Source organism: Gopherus flavomarginatus, chromosome 20 (genome assembly GCF_025201925.1).
Source record: "Gopherus flavomarginatus isolate rGopFla2 chromosome 20, rGopFla2.mat.asm, whole genome shotgun sequence".
Classification (NCBI taxonomy): Eukaryota; Metazoa; Chordata; order Testudines; family Testudinidae; genus Gopherus; species Gopherus flavomarginatus.
In genome coordinates this window covers 23,919,405-23,946,314 of record NC_066636.1, presented here as the reverse complement: position 1 = coordinate 23,946,314, position 26,910 = coordinate 23,919,405, and the positions used below count along the sequence as shown (strand labels likewise).

The 26,910-nt window shown below is 66.3% G+C and overlaps 1 protein-coding gene and 1 long non-coding RNA gene across 8 annotated transcripts; one reads left to right on the top strand and one right to left on the bottom strand.

Annotated features, from left to right (window-relative positions):
- Nucleotides 1–1,825: 1,825 nt before the first annotated feature.
- On the bottom strand, nucleotides 1,826–26,705 carry LOC127038209 (mothers against decapentaplegic homolog 4-like). 6 transcript variants are annotated; one of them, XM_050930709.1, is made up of 14 exons: nucleotides 26,638–26,705; nucleotides 20,712–20,788; nucleotides 19,332–19,454; nucleotides 14,484–14,733; nucleotides 8,785–8,959; nucleotides 8,350–8,370; nucleotides 6,995–7,222; nucleotides 6,520–6,675; nucleotides 6,145–6,300; nucleotides 5,758–5,811; nucleotides 5,495–5,678; nucleotides 5,235–5,403; nucleotides 4,947–5,085; nucleotides 1,826–3,160 (listed from the first exon to the last, which is right to left on the bottom strand). In XM_050930709.1, the coding sequence occupies exons 2-14, from the start codon at nucleotides 20,783–20,785 to the stop codon at nucleotides 2,949–2,951; spliced, it is 1,941 nt and encodes a 646-aa protein (XP_050786666.1). In that variant the 5' UTR covers nucleotides 20,786–20,788; nucleotides 26,638–26,705; the 3' UTR covers nucleotides 1,826–2,948. The 6 variants fall into 6 exon arrangements, with proteins under 6 accessions (XP_050786666.1, XP_050786668.1, XP_050786667.1 ...); XM_050930711.1 differs by lacking the exon at nucleotides 26,638–26,705 and adding an exon at nucleotides 20,193–20,378 and having other exon boundaries at nucleotides 20,712–20,789; XM_050930710.1 differs by lacking the exon at nucleotides 19,332–19,454.
- Nucleotides 9,016–10,461, top strand: LOC127038216 (uncharacterized). Of its 2 annotated transcripts, none has more exons than XR_007770605.1 (4): nucleotides 9,016–9,112; nucleotides 9,878–9,952; nucleotides 10,133–10,371; nucleotides 10,446–10,461. It is a non-coding gene; the product is annotated as an uncharacterized LOC127038216 (long non-coding RNA). The 2 variants fall into 2 exon arrangements; XR_007770604.1 differs by having other exon boundaries at nucleotides 9,062–9,202.
- Nucleotides 26,706–26,910: the final 205 nt, after the last annotated feature.

The window sequence follows — 26,910 nt, the reverse complement described above, 5'->3', positions numbered from 1 at the left end:
CCTCTGGGAAATGTAGTTTCCCGGGGCAGAACGCTGAGTCTTGCTGCTCCTCAGTCATTGGGGGGTGTCGAGCCCCCTCCAGCCAGAGCCAGCGCTGCCCCCCCCCCCGGCAGCACCGAGCACACGGGGCATCCTCCCCAACCCCCTCACATCTGGACTCTGCCCCCTGGGGTCCCTACACCAGCTGTTCTCAAGGGGGGGGCATTAGCTCCCTGGGGCCCAGGGCAGAAAGCCGAAGCCCGAGCCCCACCGTGCGGGGCTGAAGCCTGAGCAGCTTAGCACCCCCCGCCCCTTCCAAGAGCCCCCCCCGGTCACTCACTCTCCCCCACCCTCGCTCACTTTCACTGGGCTGGGGCAGGGGTTGGGGTGCAGCAGGGGGTGAGGGCTCCGGCTGGGAGTGTGGGCTCTGGGGTGGGGCCAGGGATGAGGGGTTTGGGGTGGAGGAGGGGGGGGCTCAGGACTGGGGTGCAGGCTCTGGGATGGGGCAGGAGAGTTGGGTGTGGGATCGGGGCTGGGATGTGGGAGGGGTTCAGGGTGAGAGCCCCAGCTAGGTGGCACTTACCTCAGGTGGTTCCCGGTTGGCAGCGCAGTGGGGTGAAGGCAGGCTCCCCGCCTGCCCTGGCTCTGCCGGGTTCCCGGAAGAGGCCGGCATGTTCGGCTCCTAGGTGTAAGTGCAGCCAGGGGCTCTGCGCGCTGCCCTCACCTGCAGGCACCACCCCTGCAGCTCCCATTGGCCACGTTCCCGGACAACTTGGGGTGAGGCAGCGCACAGACCCCCGTGGCCGCCCCTGCCCCTACGAGCCAGATGTGCCGGCTGCTTCTGGGAACCACGTGCAGGCAGGGAGCCTGCCTTCGCCCCGCTGCGCTGCCCACTGGACTTTTAATGGTCCCCTGGCACCCCTAGGCCCCTGCTTGCTACCTCCTAATGCCGGCCCTGCTTTCGTTGCCCTGGGGATGATCTGTCTGTTGTTGGGCAGCGCCCACCTTTGCTCTGGCCATCCTCGGACAGCAGTCAGTGACGCCTTCAGGCCTGGCAGCCTCCTTGTGTGGCCCCGCTGCAATGTGTGCAGGCTGTGTGCAATCGGGGAGCTTCCCGCAAACTGCACAGACCCAGTTCAAAGCTCCAGCCCCACAGCCCAGGGCTCCATAAGCATCTGTCACGACAGGAGGACTGCGGATTCAGCCCATACCCACTCTGCAGCCAAGCAGGACTGAAGGTGGTGGACTGGGAGCCAGGGGGCAGGAAGGGGGTGGCAGGTTTCAGGAGCCTGGCTCACTGTGTGCTGCTGAGGAAAGGAGGCCATTGGCTTACGTAGCAGAGGAAGCACAATTAGCCTTTGGAACTCTCTGCCACAAGCTCTCATTTAGGCCAAGGCCTCAGCTGGACGCAGATGGTTTCATGGAGAACAGAAATATCCAGTTACACAAAATAACCCAGAGAAAAGCTCCTGCTTCGGGGTGTGAACCTGGCTCCAGCAGGTGACCTCATCAGTGCAGGGGTCCCACACTTCCCCCAACCGGCCACTGGCACAGACAGGACCCCAGGGCAGACGGCCCCGGGCTCTGCTCTGCTCCCATGGGACTGAGCCCAGGAATGGGACCCAGGCGTCCTGTCTCCCTCTCTGCAGCATGACCCGAATACCTCGCCTCCCTGCTCGGCTAGTGGAGCAGCTGCTGGGACAGAGCTTCAAGAACAGAAAGCACCAGGTAACCGGGTCTGAGTGGCTGCCCTCGTCTCGGCCTCCGCTGCGGAGAAAGAAACCAGCTAATCTCCCCCTCCCACGCCCCAGCGCACCCTGGCAGGAAGGAGCAGACATGAGACCAGTGGAAAAAACCCAGATCATATTTAAATAACAATTAAAAAAGCCACATGAAGTGTCTGAATTCCCGCTCGCAGAGGGCCCAGTGCCTGGGAGGAAAGCACGCCACTTGCCCGGCTCCTTCCCCGCACCTGGTCCAGGACTGAGACGCTCCCCATGGTGCAAACCCAGCCGACCTCAGGCACTCCTGGGAACGGCAGAACTGCAGGGCAGGCCAATGAACTGCACCTGCACAGCTGGCCACAAGGGGGCACTGGCTACAGGATCCCCGTTACCCGCGCTCCCTGCAGCGGGCCAAGGCAGCCAGGCCCTGGCAGTGCCGGGCTGGGATTTTTGGTACTTTTAGTTATTGTAGGGCCCTACCAAATTCACCGGCCATTGTGGTCAATTTCACGGTCATAGGATTTTAAAAATCGGAAGTTTCATGATTTCAGCTACTTAACTCTGAAATTTCAGTGTTGCACTTGTAGGGTCCTGACCCCAAAAGGAGGGTGTGTGTGTGTATGTGTGTGTGTGTGTGACGGCTGTGAATTCGGTAGGGCCCTAGTTATTTGGCTTTTTATTACAATTTAAATCAAACCACCCCAAAAAGCGAGTGTGCCTGGGAGGGCTTTAAAGGGGAGGAGAGCGGCCGCCCATAACCCCTCCCCACAGGGCAGCGCCTGGCCGAGTGCTGGGCAAAGGGGCCAGGCGAGGAGGACGTGTCACCCGAGGAATTGGGGGGTGGATGGAGCAGGGGAGGGAAGGCTGAAACACCTCCAAGCTCACAGAGATGGAAGAGACCCAGCAGGCTAGCCAGCCCCCAGGAGAACCCAGGAGTCCTGGCCCCCAGAGCGAGCTGGGGCAGAGCCCAGAGGGGACCAGCAGATCGGGGCAGTCGCTCCCTTGTTAAGAGTCTCGACCGAGCCCAGAGACTCCCTGCAGCCGGGACGTGCCGATGGGGCTGGCTCGCTTTGGCTCCGGGGTGGCAGCTGGCTCAGGGCTCAGTGGGAGGGGCACGCTCGTGGGGGAGGGGGGAGTCCTGGCACCCCACATGGTAAGATAAGGCCCCATGGACGCTCACTGATGGAAGGCAGCACCGGCCCTTTAAAGCAGAGGCTGGAAGCCCTGTGGCCGGGTGGCACCCGACTAGTTGACGGGCCCCGGGTCAGCCATGGGCATGGTGTGCAGCACCTCGTCCAGCAGCTGCAGGGCGCGGTGCAGGTGCACCTCGATCCAGCAGGGGGTGTGCTTGATGCTCTGGCGGGGGTAGTCTGGCCCCCAGCCCTTGACGAAGCTCAGACGCAGGATGCAGAGGCGCCGCAGGTCGTCCACACCGATCCCAGCAGCAGCAGAGAGGCCTGGGAGGGGGCAAACGAGAGACAGGCAGGGCCGGAGTGCGGGGAATGCAGGCCCCTCCCTCACTGCTGGGACATACTGGGGGTCCTGGCTCCCAGCCCCTGCTGCTCTAACCACCACCCCCCCTCCCCTCCCAGAGCCAGGGAGAGAACCCAGGAGTCCTGGCTCCCAGCCCCCCCTGCTCTAACCCACCAGCGCCCACTCCCCTCCCAGAGCCAGGGAGAGAACCCAGGAGTCCTGGCTCCCAGCCCCCCCTGCTCTAACCACCAGCCCCTACTCCCCTCCCAGAGCTGGGGAGAGAACCCAGGAGTCCTGGCTCCCAGCCCCCCCTGCTCTAACCCACCAGGCCCCACTCCCCTCCCAGAGCCGGGGAGAGAACCCAGGAGTCCTGGCTCCCAGCCCCCCCTGCTCTAACCACCAGCCCCTACTCCCCTCCCAGAGCTGGGGAGAGAACCCAGGAGTCCTGGCTCCCAGCCCCCCCGCTCTAACCACAAGCCCCCACTCCCCTCCCAGAGCCGGGGAGAGAACCCAGGAGTCCTGGCTCCCAGCCCCCCTGCTCTAACCCACCAGCCCCCACTCCCCTCCCAGAGCTGGGGAGAGAACCCAGGAGTCCTGGCTCCCAGCCCCCCCCTGCTCTAACCACTAGCCCCTACTCCCCTCCCAGAGCCGGGGAGAGAACCCAGGAGTCCTGGCCCCCAGCCCCCACCGCTCTAACCACTAGCCCCCACTCCCCTCCCAGAGCCGAGGAGAAAACCCAGGAGTCCTGGCTCCCAGCCCCCGCTGCTCTGACCCACCAGCCCCCATTCCCCTCCCAGAGCTGGGGAGAGAACCCAGGAGTCCTGGCCCCCAGCCCCCACCGCTCTAACCACCAGCCCCTACTCCCCTCCCAGAGCCGGGGAGAGAACCCAGGAGTCCTGGCCCCCAGCCTCCCCTGCTCTAACCACTAGCCCCCACTCCCCTCCCAGAGCCGGGGAGAGAACCCAGGAGTCCTGGCCCCCAGCCCCCCCTGCTCTAACCACCAGCCCCTACTCCCCTCCCAGAGCCGGGGAGAGAACCCAGGAGTCCTGGCTCCCAGCCCCCCCTGCTCTAACCACCAGCCCCCACTGCCCTCCCAGAGCCGGGGAGAGAACCCAGGAGTCCTGGCTCCCAGCCCCCGCTGCTCTGACCCACCAGCCCCCATTCCCCTCCCAGAGCCAGGGAGAGAACCCAGGAGTCCTGGCTCCCAGCCCCCCTGCTCTAACCACCAGCCCCTACTCCCCTCCCAGAGCCGGGGAGAGAACCCAGAAGTCCTGGCTCCCAGCCCCCCCTGCTCTAACCACTAGCCCCCACTCCCCTCCCAGAGCCGGGGAGAGAACCCAGGAGTCCTGGCTCCCAGCCCCCACTGCTCTGACCCACCAGCGCCCACTCCCCTGCCAGAGCCAGGGAGAGAACCCAGGAGTCCTGGCTCCCAGCCCCCCCTGCTCTAACGCACCAGCCCCCACTCCCCTCCCAGAGCTGGGGAGAGAACCCAGGAGTCCTGGCCCCCAGTCCCCCCTGCTCTAACCCACCAGCCCCCACTTCCCTCCCAGAGCTGGGGAGAGAACCCAGGAGTCCTGGCTCCCAGCCCTACCCTCCACCACCCAACAGGCCCCCAGCTGCTCCCTTATCCCAAGTGGCACCTCCCAGACCCCTAGCCACGCAGCCCCCCCGCCCACTCTCCCCCCTTCATATCCAGTTGCCAGACCCTCCAGCAGTCTGGCCGAGGCCCCTGCGGCCCCACCTCCGGCGGGCTCCACCCTGGTCACTTACTAACAGCCGGTGCGATGCCTCCCACAGAGCCGGGCCCCGGGATGTTCCCTGCTACGGCCGCTGCCTGGGCCGCTGCTGCTGCCTGCGCCGTGGCTGCCTGCTGCTGCATCTGGCGGTGGCACTGCCGCAGGTCGAACACCTGGGGGGTGAGAGCGTCAGCGCCGGGGCGGGGGCCCGGCTCCTATGGCCCCTGGGGATTCAGGGTGACAGGCTGGAGCCCGGGGAACCGGAGGGTCTGTCCACACTCAGCAGCTGGGGCAGCGAACCCCCCCGCTGCCCTGCTCCTACCTTGATGTAGGCTCCGGGGTAGATCTTGTGCACGGCGTCGCCCGGGGCGCGCCCGGCCTCCCGGTCCAGGTAGTAGCTCTGCACGAAGACGGCGTGGTCGCTCAGGCAGCGCATCCAGACGTCGCCCTCGCCCCGGCACTCTAGCTGCACCCCCTTGCCGATGTGCAGCCTACGGCACAGGAAGCCTGGCTCAGCCTGGCGCCCGGGGGGGACGGGGGGACCCGCCTGGGCGGCACCTCCCTGCCCCCGCCCCCCCTCACCTGGCCCGCTCGCTGGCGTCTGTGCGGTGCACGTTGGAGAGCTGCCCCAGGCAGAAGCGGTCGCCCCCCGAGGGGTCCACGTAGCCGTCCACCGTCACCACGGGGCAGCTGGACGGTACCTTGAAGATCTCCCCGACCTGCACATCCATCTCGAAGTAGGCGATGGAGCACCAGAACTCCGGGCCTGTGGGGGCAAGGGGCAAAGCTGAGGCAGGCGGGAGGCCTGGGGGGCGGGCGAGGGGATCCGTGGCTGTGTCACTTACCAGGATGGCTGGAGACTGGCTGCTGGTAGGGAGCCGCGTTATGGTGCGAGGGCCCTGGGGGGACAGAGAAGGGCTCGGTCAGGCAACTGCAGGGAGCGGAGGCAGCTGGGGCTGGCCTGGGGCAGCGACAGGGCCTGAGCCTTGGTGCCGGGTTCCAGGCCCAGCAGGTTGCGTAGGTAACAGGCAGGCTCTGTCCCGCCCCATAGCTCCCACCGCCAGCCGCTGGCCTCCTCCCCAGAAGTGGCTGCATTTCACTAGGGCAGGAGCACTCACGGGGGAGGGGGGACTATGGAAATAGGGAGCGATTGGCTGCTGAGGACCAGGGCCGGCGGTGGGCTCACCCCCACCCCCCCGCCCCCCAGTGCTCTGCCACCCCCCCCGACGTACAGTAGTGGTTGGGGTGATGGAGCGGGGGCTGCGGGTGGCTCCGTCCATTCTGCTGCGGCGGCGGTGGTGGAGGGGGTGGTGGGGGGGTGGGCTGCTGGCTCCCCAGGCTGGGGGTGTACACTGCTGTGCTGCTGCCCGTCCAGCTGGCTGTCGTGTCTGAGAAGGGGGCAGAGAGTGAGGAGCCCGCCCCACCTGGAGCCCAATGTCCCGCCCCCCCAGCCCAGTGAGCCCCCTGACGTGCTACACCCGAGATGGGGGAGGAACTTGGGGCACACCCATGCCAGGCCCCCACCTGTGCCGACCAGAATCAGGCAGCTGATCCCCCTGCGCTGCGGCCGACCTGCCCCCCCATCCCGGCTGGGGTCTGGTACTCACTGTGGTAGGACTGCTTGGGGGGCGCGGGGTAGCCGTTCTGCTGCGAGGCTGGGGGGGCTGGGGGTGGGGTGGGCGCCATGGGCTGGTGCGGGGAGCCGATCTGCTGCAGTCCCTCGCCATGCGCCATGGACAACAGAGGGCCCCCGGGGGCCACTGCTGGGGAGGGGGGGAGAGACACCGATCAACTGGCTGCCGTCCCCCCAAACCTCTCCTAGTCAGCCCGAGATGGGACCCCCGGGGGCAAGGGCAAGCAGCCCCCCCGATCCAGCCTGAGTGCCACTCGCTGGCCGGGGGACCCCGACAGGGCCCTTCTGGGATCTGTGCTTCTAACGTGGGGCGGGGGGGGCGCTTGGGACCCCCTCCGGGCTCCAGATCAGTCCAGAGAGAAAGAACTGGCCCCTCCTAACACTCCCCCACTCCCGGCAGCTCCCCCCCCGTCCCCCCGCCCCTCAGAAGGACCTGGCGCTGTACTCACCCGCGGGTGACATGGGCAGGGTCGGGTAGATGTTTACGGGGGCATGGGGGGGCTCAGGCAGCTGGAGGGGGGGCAGTGGCTGGCGGTAGGACTCGGCGGGGGGCATCCCCCGGGGTAGGAGCTTGGCCCCTGGGCCGTGGTCGCTGGTGGGGGAGCCCAGCCCCGTGGGCACCTCCATCTGGACACAGTCATGGACAAACTCCTCCTTCACTAGGCGGGCAGGGGGTGCTGTGGGGGGAGAGAAACCACAGGGTCACTGCCCCCAGGGCTGGGGGTGATGGTCATCACGGGGGCCTCACAGCATCAGGGGACCCCAGCTCCCCACACCCCCAGAGCTCTGCTCCTCCCCTGTGTTACAGGGACCCCCCAGCTCTCCACACACCCTGGGGCTCTGCTTCCCCCCCACAGGGACCCCCCAGCTCCCCACACACCCCGGGGCTCTGCTTCCCCCCCACAGGGACCCCCCAGCTCCCCACACACCCCGGGGCTCTGCTTCCCCCCCACAGGGACCCCCCAGCTCCCCACACACCCTGGGGCTCTGCTTCCCCCCCACAGGGACCCCCCAGCTCCCCACACCCCCAGAGCTCTGCTCCTCCCCTGTGTTACAGGGACCCCCCAGCTCTCCACACACCCTGGGGCTCTGCTTCCCCCCCACAGGGACCCCCCAGCTCCCCACACACCCCGGGGCTCTGCTTCCCCCCCACAGGGACCCCCCAGCTCCCCACACACCCTGGGGCTCTGCTTCCCCCCACAGGGACCCCCCAGCTCCCCACACACCCTGGGGCTCTGCTTCCCCCCACAGGGACCCCCCAGCTCCCCACACACCCCGGGACTCCACTCCCCCGTGACACAGGTACCTCCCAGCTCCCGACACCCCCAGGGCTCTGCTTCCCCCCGTGTTACAGGGACCCCCCAGCTCTCCACACACCCTGGGGCTCTGCTCCCCCCCCACAGGGCTCAGCTCCCCTCGTGTCACAGGGACCCCCAGCTCCCCACACACCCCGTGGCTCTGCTTCCCCCCCACAGGGACCCCCCAGCTCCCCACACACCCCGGGGCTCTGCTTCCCCCCCACAGGGACCCCTCAGCTCCCCACACACCCCAGGACTCCACTCCCCCGTGACACAGGTACCTCCCAGCTCCTGACACCCCCAGGGCTCTGCTCCCCCCCGTGTTACAGGGACCCCCCAGCTCTCCACACACCCTGGGGCTCTGCTTCCTCCCCCCCCCCCACAGGGCTCAGCTCCCCTCGTGTCACAGGGACCCCCAGCTCCCCACACCCCCGAGGCTCTGCTCCCCTGTCTCATAGGGACACCCCAGTGATGGCCCCGGCCCAGCCCCACACGGGGCCCCTCACCTGTGTTCTGGATGCTCAGACCTGCAGCGGAGAGAGAACGGCGCATTAGCCAGGTGCCGGGGGTGGGGGAGCCAGTGCATGTCTTGCGGGGCCAGCTCTGAAGGGCCTGCCCCAGTGCCAGGGGCACATGCTGCTCCGGGCCCTGTGGTGCGGTTCTCCTAGCTGCCCCCCGCATGGCAGGGTGGGGGCACTCTGCACCCCAGCAGCACTGTGGGGCTCCCGCACTGCCAGAGCCCCCCACACCTGGCTCACGGCTCCCCAGAGGGCTTGACATGAAAGGGCGGATGTTCCCCCAACCTCCGGGAGCTGTGCCACCCCCAACCCTGATCACCAAAGACCGAGAAAGCCAGCTGCCCGGGAGGCCCTGCCATGCCCACCCCGGACAGGCCAGCCCTGGGCAGCGGGCTCTGTGCCAGGCCCGCCCCCGCCGCTCACCCAGGCCTGGCGACACCACGCGCTCGTAGTGGTAGGGGTTCACGCAGACGCTGTCGTACTTGAGGTCGAAGGCGAACTGGCAGAACTTGACGTGTTTCAGTTCGTTCTTGTGCAGGTCGGGCCAGCGCCAGAGCCGGGCGTAGATCACGTGGGGGAAGCCCTTCCGGCCAGCCACCTGGGCAGAGAGAGGGGGAGCCGGGCAGGGGTACGGCTGGGGCCGGGCCGCCGGGACTCCTGGGTTCTGTCCCAGCGCTGGGAGGGGAGCGGGGTCCAGGACTCCTGGGTTCTGTCCCGGCTCTGGGAGGGGAGTGGGGTCCAGGACTCCTGGGTTCTGTCCCAGCTCTGAGAGGGGAGTGGGGTCCAGGACTCCTGGGTTCTGTCCCAGCTCTGGGAGGGGAGTGGGGTCCAGGACTCCTGGGTTCTGTCCCAGTGCTGGGACGGGAGTGGGGTCCAGGACTCCTGGGTTCTGTCCCGGCTCTGAGAGGGGAGCGGGGTCCAGGACTCCTGGGTTCTGTCCCGGCTCTGAGAGGGGAGCGGGGTCCAGGACTCCTGGGTTCTGTCCCGGCTCTGGGAGGGGAGCGGGGTCCAGGACTCCTGGGTTCTGTCCCGGCTCTGGGAGGGGAGCGGGGTCCAGGACTCCTGGGTTCTGTCCCGGCTCTGGGAGGGGAGCGGGGTCCAGGACTCCTGGGTTCTGTCCCGGCTCTGGGAGGGGAGCGGGGTCCAGGACTCCTGGGTTCTGTCCCGGCTCTGGGAGGGGAGCGGGGTCCAGGACTCCTGGGTTCTGTCCCGGCTCTGGGAGGGGAGCGGGGTCCAGGACTCCTGGGTTCTGTCCCGGCTCTGGGAGGGGAGCGGGGTCCAGGACTCCTGGGTTCTGTCCCGGCTCTGGGAGGGGAGCGAGGTCCAGGACTCCTGGGTTCTGTCCCGGCTCTGGGAGGGGAGCGAGGTCCAGGACTCCTGGGTTCTGTCCCAGTGCTGGGACGGGAGTGGGGTCCAGGACTCCTAGGTTCTGTCCCAGCGCTGGGAGGGGAGTGGGGTCCAGAACTCCTGGGTTCTGTCCCAGTGCTGGGACGGGAGTGGGGTCCAGGACTCCTAGGTTCTGTCCCAGCGCTGGGAGGGGAGTGGGGTCCAGGACTCCTGGGTTCTGTCCCGGCTCTGGGAGGGGAGTGGGGTCCAGGACTCCTGCGTTCTGTCCCAGTGCTGGGACGGGAGTGGGGTCCAGGACTCCTGGGTTCTGTCCCAGCGCTGGGAGGGGAGTGGGGTCCAGGACTCCTGGGTTCTGTCCTGGCTCTGGGAGGGGAGTGGGGTCCAGGACTCCTGGGTTCTGTCTCAGTGCTGGGACGGGAGTGAGGTCCAGGACTCCTGGGTTCTGTCCCAGCTCTGGGAGGGGAGTGGGGTCTGGGGGATTAGAGCGGTGGGGCTGGGAGCCAGGACTCCTGGGTTCTCTCCCCAGCTCTGGGAGGGGAGTGGAGGCTGGTGGTTAGCGCAGGGGGGGCTGGAAGCCAGGACTCCTGGGTTCTGTCCCAGCTCTGGGAGGGGAGTGGGGTCCAGGACTCCTGGGTTCTGTCCCAGCTCTGGGAGGGGAGTGGGGTCTGGGGGATTAGAGCGGCGGGGCTGGGAGCCTGGACTCCTGGGTTCTGTCCCAGCGCTGGGAGGGGAGTGAGGTCCAGGACTCCTGGGTCTGTCCTGGCTCTGGGATGACAGAGTGGGGGGGCTGGGAGCCTGGACTCCTGGGTTCTGTCCTGGCTCTGGGTGGGGAGCACCAAGATCCATGTATTTCACTGGGGGCCAGATGCAGCCTGTGCAGAGGGGACCCAGGCGTCCTGCCTGCGGGGGATGGGGACAAGGTGGGGTGGCGGCAGGGCTGCTGGGGAACGGGCACCAGGGGGGAGACAGACCCCAGCATTGGATGGGACGGTGCCTCCTCCTTTGCCCCCCAGCACAGCCCCAGGGCCCCTGAAGACACAGGCGGGAGCTGGGGCTGTGCAGCCCCCCCCTTCTTCAGATGTAATCGGACACCTGCCCACCCCTCGCCCACATCTTTGTTTATCCGATTGTGAGGACATGTCAGAACCCATCCAGTCAGAGGGCTGCGTGGCGCCGTCCTGACCCCCCTCCCCATAGGGCCCCATCTCCACCGCAGAGCTCCCCTCCCCATCACCACTGCCCCCTGCAACCCCCAGCAGATTCCCTCCCCCACCGCAAAACCCCATCCCCCATCACCACTGCCCCCTGCAACCCCCAGCAGAGTCCCTCCCCCACCGCAGAGCTCCCCTCCCCGTCACCACTGCCCCCTGCAACCCCCCCAGCACAGTCCCTCCCCCACTGCAAAACCCCATCCCCCATCACCACTGCCCCCTGCAACCCCCCCAGCAGAGTCCCTCCCCCACCGCAAAACCCCATCCCCCATCACCACTGCCCCCTGCAACCCCCCCAGCAGATTACCTCCCCCACCGCAGAGCTCCCCTCCCCGTCACCACTGCCCCCTGCAACCCCCAGCAGATTCCCTCCCCCACCGCAAAACCCCATCCCCCATCACCACTGCCCCCTGCAACCCCCCGCAGAGTCCCTCCCCCACCGCAGAGCTCCCCTCCCCGTCACCACTGCCCCCTGCAACCCCCCCAGCACAGTCCCTCCCCCACCGCAAAACCCCATCCCCCATCACTACTGCCCCCTGCACCCCCCAGCAGATTACCTCCCCCACCGCAGAGCTCCCCTCCCCGTCACCACTGCCCCCTGCAACCCCCCCAGCACAGTCCCTCCCCCACCGCAAAACCCCATCCCCCATCACCACTGCCCCCTGCAACCCCCCCAGCAGATTACCTCCCCCACCGCAGAGCTCCCCTCCCCGTCACCACTGCCCCCTGCAACCCCCCCAGCACAGTCCCTCCCCCACCGCAAAACCCCATCCCCCATCACCACTGCCCCCTGCAACCCCCCGCAGAGTCCCTCCCCCACCGCAGAGCTCCCCTCCCCGTCACCACTGCCCCCTGCAACCCCCCCAGCACAGTCCCTCCCCCACCGCAAAACCCCATCCCCCATCACCACTGCCCCCTGCAACCCCCCGCAGGGCCCCACCCCCCCGCAGAGCTCCCCTCCCCATCACCACTGCCCCCTGCAACCCCCCAGCAGATTCCCTCCCCCACCGCAAAACCCCATCCCCCATCACCACTGCCCCCTGCAACCCCCCGCAGAGTCCCTCCCCCACCGCAGAGCTCCCCTCCCCGTCACCACTGCCCCCTGCAACCCCCCCAGCACAGTCCCTCCCCCACCGCAAAACCCCATCCCCCATCACTACTGCCCCCTGCAACCCCCAGCAGAGTCCCTCCCCCACCGCAGAGCTCCCCTCCCCGTCACCACTGCCCCCTGCAACCCCCCCAGCACAGTCCCTCCCCCACCGCAAAACCCCATCCCCCATCACTACTGCCCCCTGCAACCCCCAGCAGAGTCCCTCCCCCACCGCAGAGCTCCCCTCCCCGTCACCACTGCCCCCTGCAACCCCCCCAGCACAGTCCCTCCCCCACCGCAAAACCCCATCCCCCATCACCACTGCCCCCTGCAACCCCCCGCAGGGCCCCACCCCCCCGCAGAGCTCCCCTCCCCGTCACCACTGCCCCCTGCAACCCCCAGCAGATTCCCTCCCCCACCGCAGAGCTCCCCTCCCCATCACCACTGCCCCCTGCAACCCCCCCAGCAGAGTCCCTCCCCCACCGCAAAACCCCATCCCCCATCACTACTGCCCCCTGCAACCCCCCAGCAGATTCCCTCCCCCACCGCAGAGCTCCCCTCCCCGTCACCACTGCCCCCTGCAACCCCCCCCAGCAGATTCCCTCTCCCACCGAAAACCCCCTCCTCCATCACCACTGCCCCCTGCAACCCCCCCAGCAGATTCCCTCCCCCACCGCAGAGCTCCCCTCCCCGTCACCACTGCCCCCTGCAACCCCCCCAGCAGATTCCCTCCCCCATCAGCACTGCCCCCTGCAACCCCCCCAGCAGATTCCCTCCCCCATCAGCACTGCCCCCTGCAACCCCCCCCAGCAGATTCCCTCCCCCACCGCAAAACCCCCCGTCCATCACCACTGCCCCCTGCAACCCCCCCGCAGGGCCCCCCCCGCAGAGTTCCCCTCCCCGTCACCACTGCCCCCTGCAACCCCCCCCAGCAGATGCCCTCCCCCTGCAGGGCCCCTCCCCCACCGCAGAGCTCCCCTCCCGTCACCACTGCCCCCTGCAACCCCCCCAGCAGATTCTCTCCCCCACAGCAGAGCTCCCCTCCCCCGTCACCACTGCCCCCTGCAACCCCCACCGCAGGGCCCCTCCCCCACTGCCCCCTGCAACACCCACTGCCAGGAACCAGCCTCGCCCCAACCCACAACACCAAGTGCCCCCCTCCCCTGCCCCCACCTCTTAGGAACAGCCGGGGCTCCCCTGTACCTGACACCCCACAGAGCACCCCCCAGGGACTCCACTCCCTCAGCCCCAGGCTCCGCTGGGCCCTCGCCAGACCCCTGCCCCCCACCCCTCTGCCACTTGGAGGGCACAGCACCTCGGCATCCTGCCCCCCCCAGCAGAGCCACTAGGGGGTGCTGCTTGGACCCCACCCCTCTGCTAATGGGGCACAACAACTCCACCCCCCCCAGGCTACAGAGCCCCTCCCCCAGGGAAACTGGGACAAGTCCCCCCCTGCACCAGGGGAGCCCATCTGTACTGGGCGGGGGTCAGCAGTGCAGCGGGGCAGGGGTCTGCTTTGGGGCAGCCCATCTCCTCTGGGGGGGGGGTCTGACGGGTGGGGACGGAAAGACTCCTGGGCCTCCCTGCCCCCATCTCGGATCACAGGGCTGGGGGGCTGCCCCACATGAGCCTCGCTGGCTGCAGCTTCCAGACACCCTCCCCTCCTCCCGCTGTCTTTGATGCTGCCAGACGCTGACTCATCCCGGAAAGGGGGGGTCCGCTGCAGAGCCGGGGAGGGGAGGGGGGAGCCCAGAGCCGGCAGCTCACAGGGAGGGGCCTCTGCTCCCCCAGTGCCAGCCCAGCCCCTCACCCCCGAGGGCCAGTCACAAAAACCCAGCTCCAGGGCAAGCGAGTGACAGCCCAGGCCCCCGTGGTGCCCGGCTGTGCCATGGAGCCCCCCTGCACTCACACCCCTGCCGCCCCTCCCTGGTGTCCTGCCTGTGGGCAGCCTCCTTCCCTTCCCCCCAGCTTGCCCTGAACTCCCCAGCAGGGTGTCCTGGTTTGGGGGGGCAGGGGTGGGGGAGCTGGGCACCCAGACTCCTGGGTTCTATCCCCAGCTCTGGGTGGGGAGTGGGGTCTAGTGGTTAGAGCGGGGGGGCCTGGCCGCCCGGACTCCTGGGTTCTATCCCCAGCTCTGGGTGGGGAGTGGGGTCTAGTGGTTAGAGCGGGGGGGGGCCTGGCCGCCCGGACTCCTGGGTTCTATCCCCAGCTCTGGGTGGGGAGTGGGGTCTAGTGGTTACAGTGGGGGGCAGGGGGCCTGGCCGCCCGGACTCCTGGGTTCTATCCCCAGCTCTGGGTGGGGAGTGGGGTCTAGTGGTTAGAGCGGGGGGCCTGGCTGCCCGGACTCCTGGGTTCTATCCCCAGCTCTGGGTGGGGAGTGGGGTCTAGTGGTTACAGCGGGGGGGGTGGGGTGGGGGGGCTGGTTGCCCGGACTCCTGGGTTCCCCGCTCTCCTGGTGTGGGGAGCCCCATTACCTGCAGCCGCCCATCCAGGGTGCGCTGGATGGTGACACACTTGCTGGGATGGGCACCGTTGGTGGTGATGGCCGTGATGAGCGAGTCCAGCTCGTCCTTCTTCTCCTTCAGCTTCTTCACCAGGCTCTCGATCGCCCGCTTGGCGAAGGTCTCGTTTTCCCCGCCCTGCCGGTGGCACATCAGGCTGTGGACGATGCTCAGGCAGGCATCGTTGCTGGTGGGGGGGTTCAGGGACATGGTGCTGCTTGGCCTGCAGAGACAGCGCAGCAGGGCAGGTGTCACCCACAGTGCCCACTGCCGCCTGGCTCTGGGAGGGGAGTGGGGCCTAGTGGTCGGAGCAGTGGTCTGGGCACTAGGACAACTGCGTAACATGCCAATCTCAGCAGGCAGCCCCCCGACCCCACAGCCCCTGCTAGACACATGCCCAAGCATCCTGGAGACACAGCCAGGTCCAAGCCCCCACCCGGGTCAGGTTACTGCAGTGCCAGCTCCTGGCAAGGTCCAGAGAGGGCCCTGGCGATGGGGGGAAAGGCTCCTAGCAGAGCCAGGAAACAGACCCCCTCCTCTGCTGAGCTTCAGCTCGCAGAGCCCTGGCTTGAGGGGGTGGCTGGAGAATCAGGACTCCTGGGTTCCACTCCCAGCTTTGCCCCACCTGGCTGCCCGAGCCCCACTGCTAGAGCCTCAGGCCATGGCTGCCCTGTGCAGACCCTGGGGCTCTGCCCCCACCCCGCAGACAGAAGGAGGGACATGCAACCCTCGCTGGGACCCTCCCCTAGTGTCCCCGACGCCCCAGGTAACTGCGGTGCCAGGGATCGGCCGCCTGATGTCCATAAACCGACTCCCAGCCCTGGGAGGGGGACGCAGGGAGCTGGGACCAAGGGGGCTTCCCAGCCCTGCCACAGCCCCACCCCGCCAATGACCTTAGGCCCATTGTTGCATCTCTCTGTGGCTCAGCTTCCCCCAATGCTCCTTCTGTTCTTCCACCCTGTATCTAGTCATGCTGCCCGCTCTCACTCTGTGCCTGCGCGATGCCCGTCCTGAGCACCCGGTCCTGGTGTGGGGTTTGTGTGGTGCCCAGCCCAGGCCCTAATCTCAGCCCGGGGTCTGCGTGACGCCTGGCCCAGGCCCTCAATCCAGGGCAGGGTCTGCCCAGTGCCCAGCCTGGGCTCCGATCCCAGCCCAAGGTCTGCCCAGTGCCCAGCATTGCCAGGGGCCCTGATCCCAGCCTGGGGACTGCGTGGTGCCCAGCCCAGCTGGGTGCCCCAAGACATTGCAGGGATACAGATAACCCAGAGCTGCACTTGTGCTGGAAGGCTGCACACACACCTCATGGATGGGCAGACCAACCTGCAGCAAATCTAACCAGGGAGGCTGCAGACCAGCGCAGTGCCCACAAGCCACGCTGAGCCCACGCTGGATCCTGCCTCTGGGGCTGCAGCCGGAAGGGCTGGATTTGCTGGGGCCCAGGAGAGGTCTCTGCGCCCGCCCCGGCTCTCAGCAAAGGCTGTGAAGAATTACAGAAAACAGGAGCATCCAGCTCGGCCTGGAGACACCCAGACGGGAATTAACCACATTAAACGGGAGACTGGGTCTGCGGGGGAAGGTCACGGGCGGGTCAGAGCTCGCACAGACTGACGGAGAGGATGTGGGGGCCTCCCTCCTACACAGGGATCGCTCAGGGCGGGGGATCGGCTGGGTCCCACCACTAGAGGATTGGCCCCGGCACCCACAGACGGGTGGCCACGTATGGGGCATGTCAGAGCGTTTCCGGCACAGCTGTGCCAAATGGGACAGTGGGTTATGCAGTGGTTGGAGCAGGGGGCTAGGAGCCAGGACTCCTGGGTTCTCTTCCCAGCTGTGGGACAAGAGTGGGGTCTAGTGGTTAGAGCAGCACCGGGGGGAGCCAGGACTCCTGGGTTCTATATCCCCAGCTAGAGGGTGTGAGACGACCCCTTTGTCCTGCCATGCACAGGGCTGCCCACTGCTCTCGAGTGCTGGGCTGGGCACCCCAAGGGGAATGGGGCAGAGCCTTGCTGTGTGCGTGGGGGGAGCGGAGAGCACAAGGGTGCCCAGAGCTAGGCAGGGCAGAGCCCCCTGCATTTCAATCCCGTGTCTTCCCTAACGAAGCAACAGCCTCGTTTCCCGGGGGGGGGTCTCATCCCACCCCCACTCCATCAGCTCACTTGGGACACCCCCACGGGCGGAACAGGGCGTTCTGCGATCATCCCAGGCCAGCAGCCAGAGCGCTGCTCCTCGGGGGCGGGATGGGGCCCCGATTCTGCTGGTCACACACGGGCCAAGTCCTGATGGGAACCACCCACCCTCCTGGCAGCCATGCTCCGACTCTGGCCATGCCGGGAAATCACTCACCTCGGGCTGGAGTTGGCTCGACCAAGCCCACCGCAGAACCCGTCCCGGGCGTGAACGTGTGCGCAGCACACGGTGCTGCTCGGCCGGGGGGAGGGCTGCGGGCGGGCGCAGACTAAACACAGTGAGCGGGGCCGGGGGTGCTCGTTAACCCGTCACTCGCTCACTCACGCTGGGCTCTTCCCCCCCTTCACTGCCCGAGGCCCAGATTTAGGGTTTCAGAAGAAACAAACTCTTGGAGGGATCCCCAAGGCCAAGATGCCCCGTCTGTTCTGCTGCGGGGGGCACTTCTGATGTTTCTATTATATTTGTCAAACAGGAATTTAAGAGCCCCCTCCCCCCCAAAAAAATCTCCCATTCCCAGCCCCTCCCCATCTGATAGACACACACGGCTGGGAGTCGAGGTGGGTCAGCTGGACCCCTCCCCCCCACTAACACAATCCCAGGGAAACTGAGGAACCCAAACTGTGGCACCTCGAGCAGGATAACACCCTCCCTCCCCAGCCAGCTCCCAGCCGCAGTGCAAGGGGACAGGTCTGGAGATCCCGGGAGGCCCAATGTGGGTGAGAAGGGAAGGGCTCATTCATTCAGTTGCCTGCACTGCCTGAGACCCTCTGCCCCCCGCATGGGACCCCCCCCAGTGCCTTTCACACCTCCCCCGGCTAGCTGGGCTGCTGGCAGCAGGGTGACGTGGGGTCTGCGCTGGTCTTACCCAGCTCACGCAGGCGTCAAGGGCACAGACAGGCTGCCCTCCCCTACGCCGTCCATGCGCACCAGGAGCAAATCCCCCCCCGAGACGCTGCACGGTCCTGAGCCCCCAGACCCTCCCCAGCCTGGCGCAGGGAAAGCAACACAACACAACACAACACAACACCGCACGGCCGGCTGGCTGGGCCCTGCAGATTGGAGTCTGCTTCCTGCTCTGCCACACACTCCCTGCATGGCCCTGGGCCACTCACTTAACCGTGCTGCACCTCAGTTTCCCACCTGTTCTGTCCCACTGAGCCGGGCTGTACACTCATGGGCTGGGGGACCGTGTCTCGCTGTCTGTCTCTACTGCCCAGCACGAGGCCCTGATCTCCACCGGGGCTTCGCCCCTACAGCACACACCGCGTCATGTGTGCCCAGAGCCTGATTGGTCTGCGTACCCCCAAGGTTCACCTCACTTCAAAATGACTTGCTTACAAAATCCGACATTAAAACACAAAAGTGGCCCAGCGCGCTAGGGCCGGACACTTGCTGGCTGTCTCGCTGTAGCACGGCATTATAACATGAATCCACGGGACAGAAACCTCGCACTCACACTTCGGAGCAGAGCAGTATACGCAGACACACAGGGCTCGGGACGTACTGACTTCGCCAGTGCTTTTCATGTAGCCTATTGTCAAACCAGGCAAATCTCTAGCTGAGCTGACGTACCCCTAGAAGACCTCTGTGTACCCCAGGGGTACATGTCCCCCCGCTGAGAACTGCTGCCCTAAGCAAGGGGGTTTCAGAGCAGCCCAGGCCTGCTATAATTATGAATTATTCCTACTACAGAAGCCCCAAGAGCAGGGTCCCTGCGTGCTGTGTCCCAGCCCTGAGGATTTACAGTCTAGTCCAGCCGAATCAAATCCATTTCCCTTGGCCCCACAAGTTACACTGAGCCCATGCTGGATCCTGCCTTGATTGTCCGTATTCCGGCCAGAAAAATCCCCCCCGCCCCCACCAATATACTTGGAAAAACTTCCCGCCCAATGTAATGCGGTCACCTCTGGGGAGGTATGCAGCTGCCGCTTTGAACAGCCCCCAGTTAGGGCAGGGAGGGGTAGATGGAATCCAGGGCGGGGGAAGAGCTTCTCAGAGAGGGCTTCCATGGGGTTCCCCCACACAGCTCTCCAGTTTCTCCCCATCTGCACCCCTCTAACTGGCTCCTCCAGGCAGCCCAGCCCAGCCAGCCAACATTCGCAGGCCTCCCTGGGATCCATCGCAGCTGCCAGGGGAGCTCCTGGGTGGGGTGATGCACAGAGTCCTGGGATCCCGGCCTCATTCAGCCACCGCTGCACCGGCACCAAGCAGAGTGAGAACCTCGTTCTGGGGTAGGCTGCCAGCCCCCGGGGCAGTGGCTTGTACAGCACCGAGTGCCCTGCCCGGCTCTGCCAGCAGCCAGCCCTGTCTGCACTGCAGGAGCACTTCCAGACCCCGAGCTAGAGGACTGTGCCAGGCGCTGTACAAACAGGGACAGCTCCGTCCCGAGAGTCACTATTTACAGAGCCAAGCACAGCGGGGGGGAGGGGGCACTGCCCCCATTTCACAGATGGGGAACTGAGGTTCAGAGACGGGACGTGTCCAGGGGCAGAGGAAGCCTGTAGCAGAGACTGGGAAAGAACCCCGGAGTCCGGCTGCTGCGCCCGACCACCCGAGGCCTTGGGGAGAAGAGTATCAAGCACGTGGTTTGAACTGTCCCTCCGGAGCGGATTGCTCAACTCAGCCGATACTTACCGGCCCCAGTCCCAGCCGCAGACACCAGGCAGCTCCTTCAGGGGAGATGTCAGACTGGCCTCCCCGAATCGAGGGCTGGGGGTGCAGTGGGGCTGGTGCGGGCTCAGCTCGCAGGGTGTGTCCCTGCCCGACGGGATGTGGGTGAGATGCAGAGGACGAAAGGGGGAAAGGGGAGAGAGAGGATCCAGAGGGAGCACGTGTCAGTGTGCACGGGGGGATCATACCCCTGTTCCCTGGGGGCGGGTTCTGGCCCCGAGCCGCCATGGGGCATGCGGCAAACCCCCTGCTGGGCTGCTCAGCCCCGGGAATGCCACAGTCAGGGCTTCCCTGTTGAGTCTAACTCAGCCACGCAGCATGCAGCCCTGCCGCGCCAAGGGAGGGGGGGAGTGTCTGGGTGCAGGGGGGCCCTCAGCATCCTCCTCCCCCAGCGTCCGTGGCTCCAGGCCCAGCCCAGCGGCTCCAGACACTCCCCAAAAGGAGTTATGTTATTGTTCCGCAGCCGCCCCGCGGCTCTGAGTCACGGGCAGGCGCGACGCACCCAGGCCCTGGGAAAATCCTTGGCCACGCAGCAGACATAACAAAACTTTAACCCTCGCTCGGCTCGACTTGTCCGAGACGGGATCCAGAGTGTCCCTCCCCAAGTCCCCCGCACCCGAGCGCTAGCGTTTAGCTGGGCTGTCGTCCACGGCTGGAATCCGGGGGGGGGGGACTTCTGGGTCCCACACCCCCACTCCCAGGGGGGCTGCTGCCTGGGCTAAGGGACAAGTAGGGAATGAGGCCCAATCTCTGCCACTGATTGGCTGCACGGCCTTGGGCCAATCACGTCCCCACTGCTGTGCCTCAGTTTCCCTATCATCTAACCTCGGTCTAAGAACCACCCGGTTTCGGACGAGCCCCGAGGCGCTGGCGCCTCTCAGCGCTCACCCGTCCTGCGAGGGGCGCACTCTGCACCATCAGGAAGGTGGGTCTCGCCCAGCCGGTACTCGCAGTCACCACAGGCCACCAAGGGCTTTGCAGATCTGAGCATGGGGTGCTCGTCCTGACGCGCTAGGGGGAGAGTGATGTGAGAGGGGGGCGGGGGAGAACTGCACACAAGCCAAGCGCTGTGTGGAGTGAAATGATGCGCGATGCCTTGAAGGCGTCGCCGCTCACCGGAGAGGGTCGCTGCACCTCTTTCGGCATCATGTGCACCCCCCTGTAAAGCAGGGAGCTGATGCCCTACGGGGGAGCACCAAGGGGCTATACCACACTGGCACAGCCCTCCCACAGCACCAGCCAAGGGCTAAGTACTGGCTTGGGCAACAACTACTCGAGTTTCTCCCGCCTGGCACAGGGCACCCTGCAGCGCGGAGGCGCTGCAATCCATCACAGACCACTAACCTGCCACTAAACTGCAGCCAGCTCTGGGGCGGAAGGCATTCGCTGTGCACCGGCTCACAGAAACGCAGCACCATGGGCTGGAAGGGGAAGAGAAAGAATAATCTTGCACCCGGCTGAGCAAGGCAGACGAATTTCTCCAGCAGGAATTAGGCTGGGACACGGGGGCCAAGCCCTCGCTTCTCAGGAGCCATGCTGATAAACTAGGAAAGTACAATTTAGATGGGGCTACTATAAGGTGGGTGCATAACTGGCTGGATAACCGTACTCAGAGAGTAGTTGTTAATGGCTCCCAATCCTGCTGGAAAGGTATAACAAGTGGGGTTCTGCAGGGGTCTGTTTTGGGACCGGCTTTGTTCAATATCTTCATCAACGATTTAGATGTTGGCATAGAAAGTACGCTTATTAAGTTTGCAGACAATACCAAACTGGGAGGGATTGCAACTGCTTTGGAGTACAGGGTCAAAATTCAAAATGATCTGGACAAATTGGAGAAATGGTCTGAGGTAAACAGGATGAAGTTCAATAAAGATAAATCCAAAGTGCTCCACTTAGGAAGGAACAATCAGTTTCACACATACAGAATGGGAAGAGACTGTCTAGGAAGGAGTATGGCAGAAAGAGATCAAGGGGTCATAGTGGACCACAAGCTTAATATGAGTCAACAGTGTGATACTGTTGCAAAAAAAGCAAACATGATTCTGGGATGCATTAACAGGTGTGTTGTAAACAAGACACGAGAAGTCATTCTTCCGCTTTACTCTGCGCTGGTTAGGCCTCAACTGGAGTATTGTGTCCAGTTCTGGGCACCGCATTTCAAGAAAGATGTGGAGAAATTGGAGAGGGTCCAGAGAAGAGCAACAAGAATGATTAAAGGTCTTGAGAACATGACCTATGAAGGAAGGCTGAAGGAATTGGGTTTGTTTAGTTTGGAAAAGAGAAGACTGAGAGGGGACATGATAGCAGTTTTCAGGTATCTAAAAGGGTGTCATCAGGAGGAGGGAGAAAACTTGTTCACCTTAGCCTCCAATGATAGAACAAGAAGCAATGGGCTTAAACTGCAGCAAGGGAGATTTAGGTTGGACATTAGGAAAAAGTTCCTAACTGTCAGGGTAGTTAAACACTGGAATAAATTGCCTAGGGAAGTTGTGGAATCTCCATCTCTGGAGATATTTAAGAGTAGGTTAGATAAATGTCTATCAGGGATGGTCTAGACAGTATTTGGTCCTGCCATGAGGGCAGGGGACCGGACTCGATGACCTCTCGAGGTCCCTTCCAGCCCTAGAGTCTATGAATCTATGAATCTATGCTGGGGGATCGAGATGGCCACAGACATGCAGCTCAACGAACCAGAACACGTTCCCTGCAGCAACAGAGCGACTGCTACCGTTTCCCCATTCCCGGCACCGCCTTGGGCCAGGGTTGACTGCCAGGGGAGAGCACCCCCGACCCAGCCCCTACCCCCACCCCTCTCCTTGCACCCCGTAGGGCCCGGGCCAGCACTGGGCCCCCGCTCCCTGCAGCACAGAGCCCCCTAGCACCGAGTCAGGGCCCTGGGGGCAGCACTGACTGCTGGGGAGAGCACCACCCACCCCTCTCCCTGCAGCTCCCTTGCTCCCCGAATCTCACTGCGGGACAGGGGGTTAGAGCAGCCTGGGCACAGTGCGGGGCCCCCACTCCCTGACCCCACGGGCCCCGGTATTCGAAGCATCGCCCGAGTCGCCATGCTACGGCCTGCACGACCCCCTGGGGCGACCGCAGGCCCCTTGCCCACCATCCCCTGCCCAATCACCTGCTGGGCGTCTGCCCACAAGTGATGCCCCTGAGACGGTGCCCAAGGGGACCCCAGCTGTCGGCGCTGCTACAGGAAGGAGACACTCCCCTCCACTGCACCCTCGCCCAGCGCCCTGCCAATGCAACTCCCCCATCCAGAGCCTTCCTCCCTCACCCTCCATCCCCATCCCCTGGGAGCTGGGCCCTCTCTCCTGCTCCACCAGCGAGCCTGTGGAGCGGATTCAGGGAGGGGGACCCCCCCAGTTCTGAGACCGCAGGAGGGACATCAGTGCCAAGCCCTTCGCTAGCCACAGCCGCCCCTCATCTCCATTCCACAAATGGGGAAACTGAGGCACAGAGCAGGGCAGAGACCTGTGCAGGCTGCAGAGCGAGGTCTCGTCTGCACTGGGGTCTTTGTCTAGATGGGGGATCAAAGGGCAGCTACTCACTCAGGTCTAATTAGCACCTTCTAAAATCTCGCCAAGATGAAGTGGCTGGCCAGCAGCCCCCGTCGCGCTGCCCCAGTTAACCCGGGGGGGCTGGAAGCCTCCCCCTTCCTCGGCCACGGCCCACACAACTGGGACTCCGGCCCGGAGGAAGCCTGAGTCAGTGCCGGAGCCAGGATCCTAACCAGGCGTTTCCAGCCCCGCTCTGACCTCGCCACGGCCCATCCCAGGTGGCCCAGTGCAGATCCCTTCAGCCCCCGCTCCCAACGAGCCCAGGAGAGGCCCCGGGGACTGAGCTCCCCCTGCTCCTCTCCAGGCCAGGGCGCCCATGTCCTGCTCCAGGCCTTCAGCGTGCCCGTGCTGGGCGTTGTAGGAGATGCGGGCTCCTGCCCCAGACGCAGCCTTCGCCCAGGACCCGGCACCGCCTGTCGAGGGTTTGAAACTCACCCCCAGGCAGCACTATCCCCTGCTCTCCGAGGGCACCCAGGCAAAGGGGCCCGGACACCAGGGGCTTTACCCGCTGCCCCTGCACGTCCAGGAATCCTGGGCCCCAGCCCAGACTGACAGCCCCGTACAGCAACTGGCCAGTGCCCTGGGGGCCAGGAGCTCCACAGCAGGCAGCAAAGCTCCTCTGTCGCCCCTCGCACTCACTGCGGCAGAGCCCCAAAGCGTGGGGCGGCCGAAGTGACTTCACCCAGCAGGGCAGTGGTGGGATCGAACCCAGGGCTGCCGATGCCAACACCAGCGCCCTGACCACTAGGCCACACGCTGCGGAGACAGGGCCGCTCGAGTCAGGGGCTCACCTGACCAGCGGGGAAGGGTCCTACTGCCCTGCCCACCCGTTAGGGGCTGGTGGATTAATGCTTGGGTTTCTAGACATTCTAGACATCGGTGGCGGAGCTGCAGGTGCTCCTGTTAGCCGCGTCAACGCCAGACCCCTCTCTGAATCCTGTTCAGCTCACTGACCCCATGTGGCAATGAGTTCCACAGGCCCATCCTACATGGGGTGAACTGTAAAAGCTTCATGATTTGCTCCAGGGAGAATCCAGGAGGGATTCCTTTCAAATAGGGGGAATGCCGGGCTGGGTTTGGGGGTGTATTATCCCGGGGGAGCACCGGGTTGGGTTTGGGGCTGTATTACCCCCAGAAGAGTGCCGGGCTGAGTTTGGGGGGGTATTATCCCTGGGGAGTGCCGGGCCAGGTTTGGGGGTGTATTACCCCCGGGGGAGTGCTGGGCCGGGTTTGGGGGTGTATTACCCTAGGGGGGTGCCGGGCCTGGAGGTGTATTATCCCTGGGGGAGTGCCGGTCCGGGTTTGGGGGTGTATTACCCCCGGGGGAGTGCCGGGCCGGGTTTGGGGGTGTATTATCCCAGGGGAGTGCCGGGCCGGGTTTGGGGGTGTATTATCCCAGCGGAGTGCTGGGCTCGGTTTGAGGGTTGCTGCCCGGGGGGGGGTAGATCTGGGGGTTCCCTGCCTTGGGGGGGAGATCTGGGGGGGTCTCTGGCCAAGGGGTTAGATCTGGGGGCGTTCCTGCCTGGGGGTGGGGATCTGGGGGTTCCCTGCCCGGGGGGGAGATCTGGGGGGTCACTGCCTGGAGTGTAGATATGGGGGGTCCCTGTCCTGGGGGGTGGGGATCTGGGGGGTTCCTGTCCCGGGGTAGATCTGGGGGGGGTCCCGTCCTGGGGGGGTGGATCTGGGGGGTCCCTGCCCAGGGGGCTAGATCTGGGGGGTCCCTGTCCCAGGGGAGTAGATCTGAGGGGGGTCCCTGCCACAGGGGGGAGATCTGGGGGGTCCCTGCCTGGGGGTAGGGATCTGGGGGTCCCTGCCTGGGGGGGGAGATTTGGGGGGGGTCTCTGCCGGGGGGGGAGAGATCTGGGGGGTCCCTGCCCGAGGGCCCGAGGGGGGAATATCTGGGGGTCCCTGTCCCAGGGGGGTAGATCTGAGGGGGGTCCCTGCCTGGGGGGGGGTAGATCTGGGGGGTCTCGTCCCGGGGGTGGGGATCTGGGGGGTCCCTGCCTGGGGGGGTAGATCTGGGGGGGATCTCGTCCCGGGGGTGGGGATCTGGGGGGGTCCCTGCTTGGGGGGGTATATCTGAGGGGGGTCCCTGCCTGGTGGGGGTAGATCGGGGGGGTCCCGTCCCAGGGGTGGGGATCGGGGGGGGGTCCCTGCCTGGGGGGGTAGATCGGGGGGGTCCCGTCCCGGGGGTGGGGATCTGGGGGGTCCCTGCCTGGGGGGGTAGATCTGGGGGGGTCTCGTCCCGGGGGTGGGGATCTGGGGGGTCCCTGCTTGGGGGGGTATATCTGAGGGGGGTCCCTGCCTGGTGGGGGTAGATCGGGGGGGGTCCCGTCCCAGGGGTGGGGATCGGGGGGGGTCCCTGCCTGGGGGGGTAGATCGGGGGGCTCCCGTCCCGGGGGTGGGGATCTGGGCGGTCCCTGCCTGGGGGGGGAGATAGGGAGGGTCCCTGCCCGGGGGGGGGGAGATCTGAGGGGGGTCCCTGCCTCCGGGGGGGTAGATCGGGGGGGAACCGTCCCAGGGGTGGGGATCTGGGGGGTCCCTGCCTGGGGGGGTAGATCGGGGGGGTCCCGTCCCGGGGGTGGGGATCTGGGGGGTCCCTGCCTGGGGGGGAGATCGGGGGGGTCCCGTCCCGGGGGTGGGGATCTGGGGGGTCCCTGCCTGGGGGGGTTGATCGGGGGGGGGTCCCATCCCGGGGGGGTATATCTGGGGGGTCCCTGCCTGGGGGGGTAGATCTGGGGGGGTCCCGTCCCGGGGGTGGGGATCTCGGGGGTCCCTGCCTGGAGGGGTAGATCGGGGGGGTCCCTACCTGGGGGGGTTGATCGGGGGGGTTCCGTCCCGGGGGTGGGGATCTGGGGGGTCCCTGCCTGGGGGGGTAGATCGGGGGGGTCCCTGCCTGGGGGGGTAGATCGGGGAAGGTCCCTACCTTGGGGGTTGATCGGGGGGGTCCCGTCCCGGGGGTGGGGATCTGGGGGGGGTCCCTGCCTGGGGGGGTAGATCGGGGGGGGTCCCGTCCCGGGGGTGGGGATCTGGGGGGGGTCCCTGCCTGGGGGGGTAGATCGGGGGGGTAGTCCCTGCCTGGGGGGGTAGATCTGGGGGGGTCCCGTCCCGGGGGTGGGGATCTGGGGGGTCCCTGCCTGGGGGGGTAGATCGGGGGGGTCCCTGCCTGGGGGGGGTTGATCGGGGGGGTCCCGTCCCGGGGGTGGGGATCTGGGGGTCCCTGCCCGGGGGGGGGAGATTTGGGGGGGGTCTCTGCCGGAGGGGGAGAGATCTGGGGGGTCCCTGCCCGAGGGCCCGAGGGGGGAATATCTGGGGGTCCCTGTCCCAGGGGGGTAGATCTGAAGGGGGTCCCTGCCTGGGGGGGGTAGATCGGGGGGGTCCTGTCCCAGGGGTGGGGATCGGGGGGGGTCCCTGCCTGGGGGGGTAGATCGGGGGGGTCCCGTCCCGGGGGTGGGGATCTGGGCGGTCCCTGCCTGGGGGGGTAGATCGGGGGGGGGTCCCGTCCCGGGGGTGGGGATCTGGGGGGTCCCTGCCTGGGGGGGGAGATCGGGGGGGTCCCTGCCCGGGGGGGGAGATCGGGGGGGTCCCTGCCTGGGGGGGGTCCCTGCCTGGGGGGGTAGATCGGGGGGGTCCCTGCCTGGGGGGAGGTCTGGGGGGGTCGCTGCCCGGGAGGCTGCCGGGCCGGGCCCGGTACTCACCGCCGCCCCGTCTCGCCTCACGCCGCCCCGGCGCCCGCCGCCTCCCCCCGGCTGCGCCCCCGGCCCGGCCCCGCTTCGCAACTTGTTCGCTACAATAACAAAAGGAGAAGCCGGAGCGCGTGAGGCGCTGGAGCCCGGCAGCCAATGGGAGGCGCCGTGACGGGCGGTCGCCCGGCTCCCGGCCAATAGGGAGCCAGCTACCATAGCGAGCCGGGGCTGCTGCCAGCTCCCCAGACTGACACATTTCTCAGCCCGCCCCACGCCGGGCTGGGC

Bases quoted from the DNA above. Each gene is read 5' to 3' on its own strand.
- LOC127038209 (XM_050930709.1), bottom strand. From the start codon at position 20,785: ATGGTGCTGCGTTTCTGTGAGCCGGTGCACAGCGAATGCCTTCCGCCC. The intron at 8,960-14,483 runs GTAATGGGGCTC...CTCTCTGCCCAG, and splicing joins CCCTGGATGGGCGGCTGCAG to GTGGCTGGCCGGAAGGGCTT. The intron at 7,223-8,349 runs GTGAGGGGCCCC...CTCCCCCCACAG, and splicing joins TCTGAGCATCCAGAACACAG to CACCCCCTGCCCGCCTAGTG.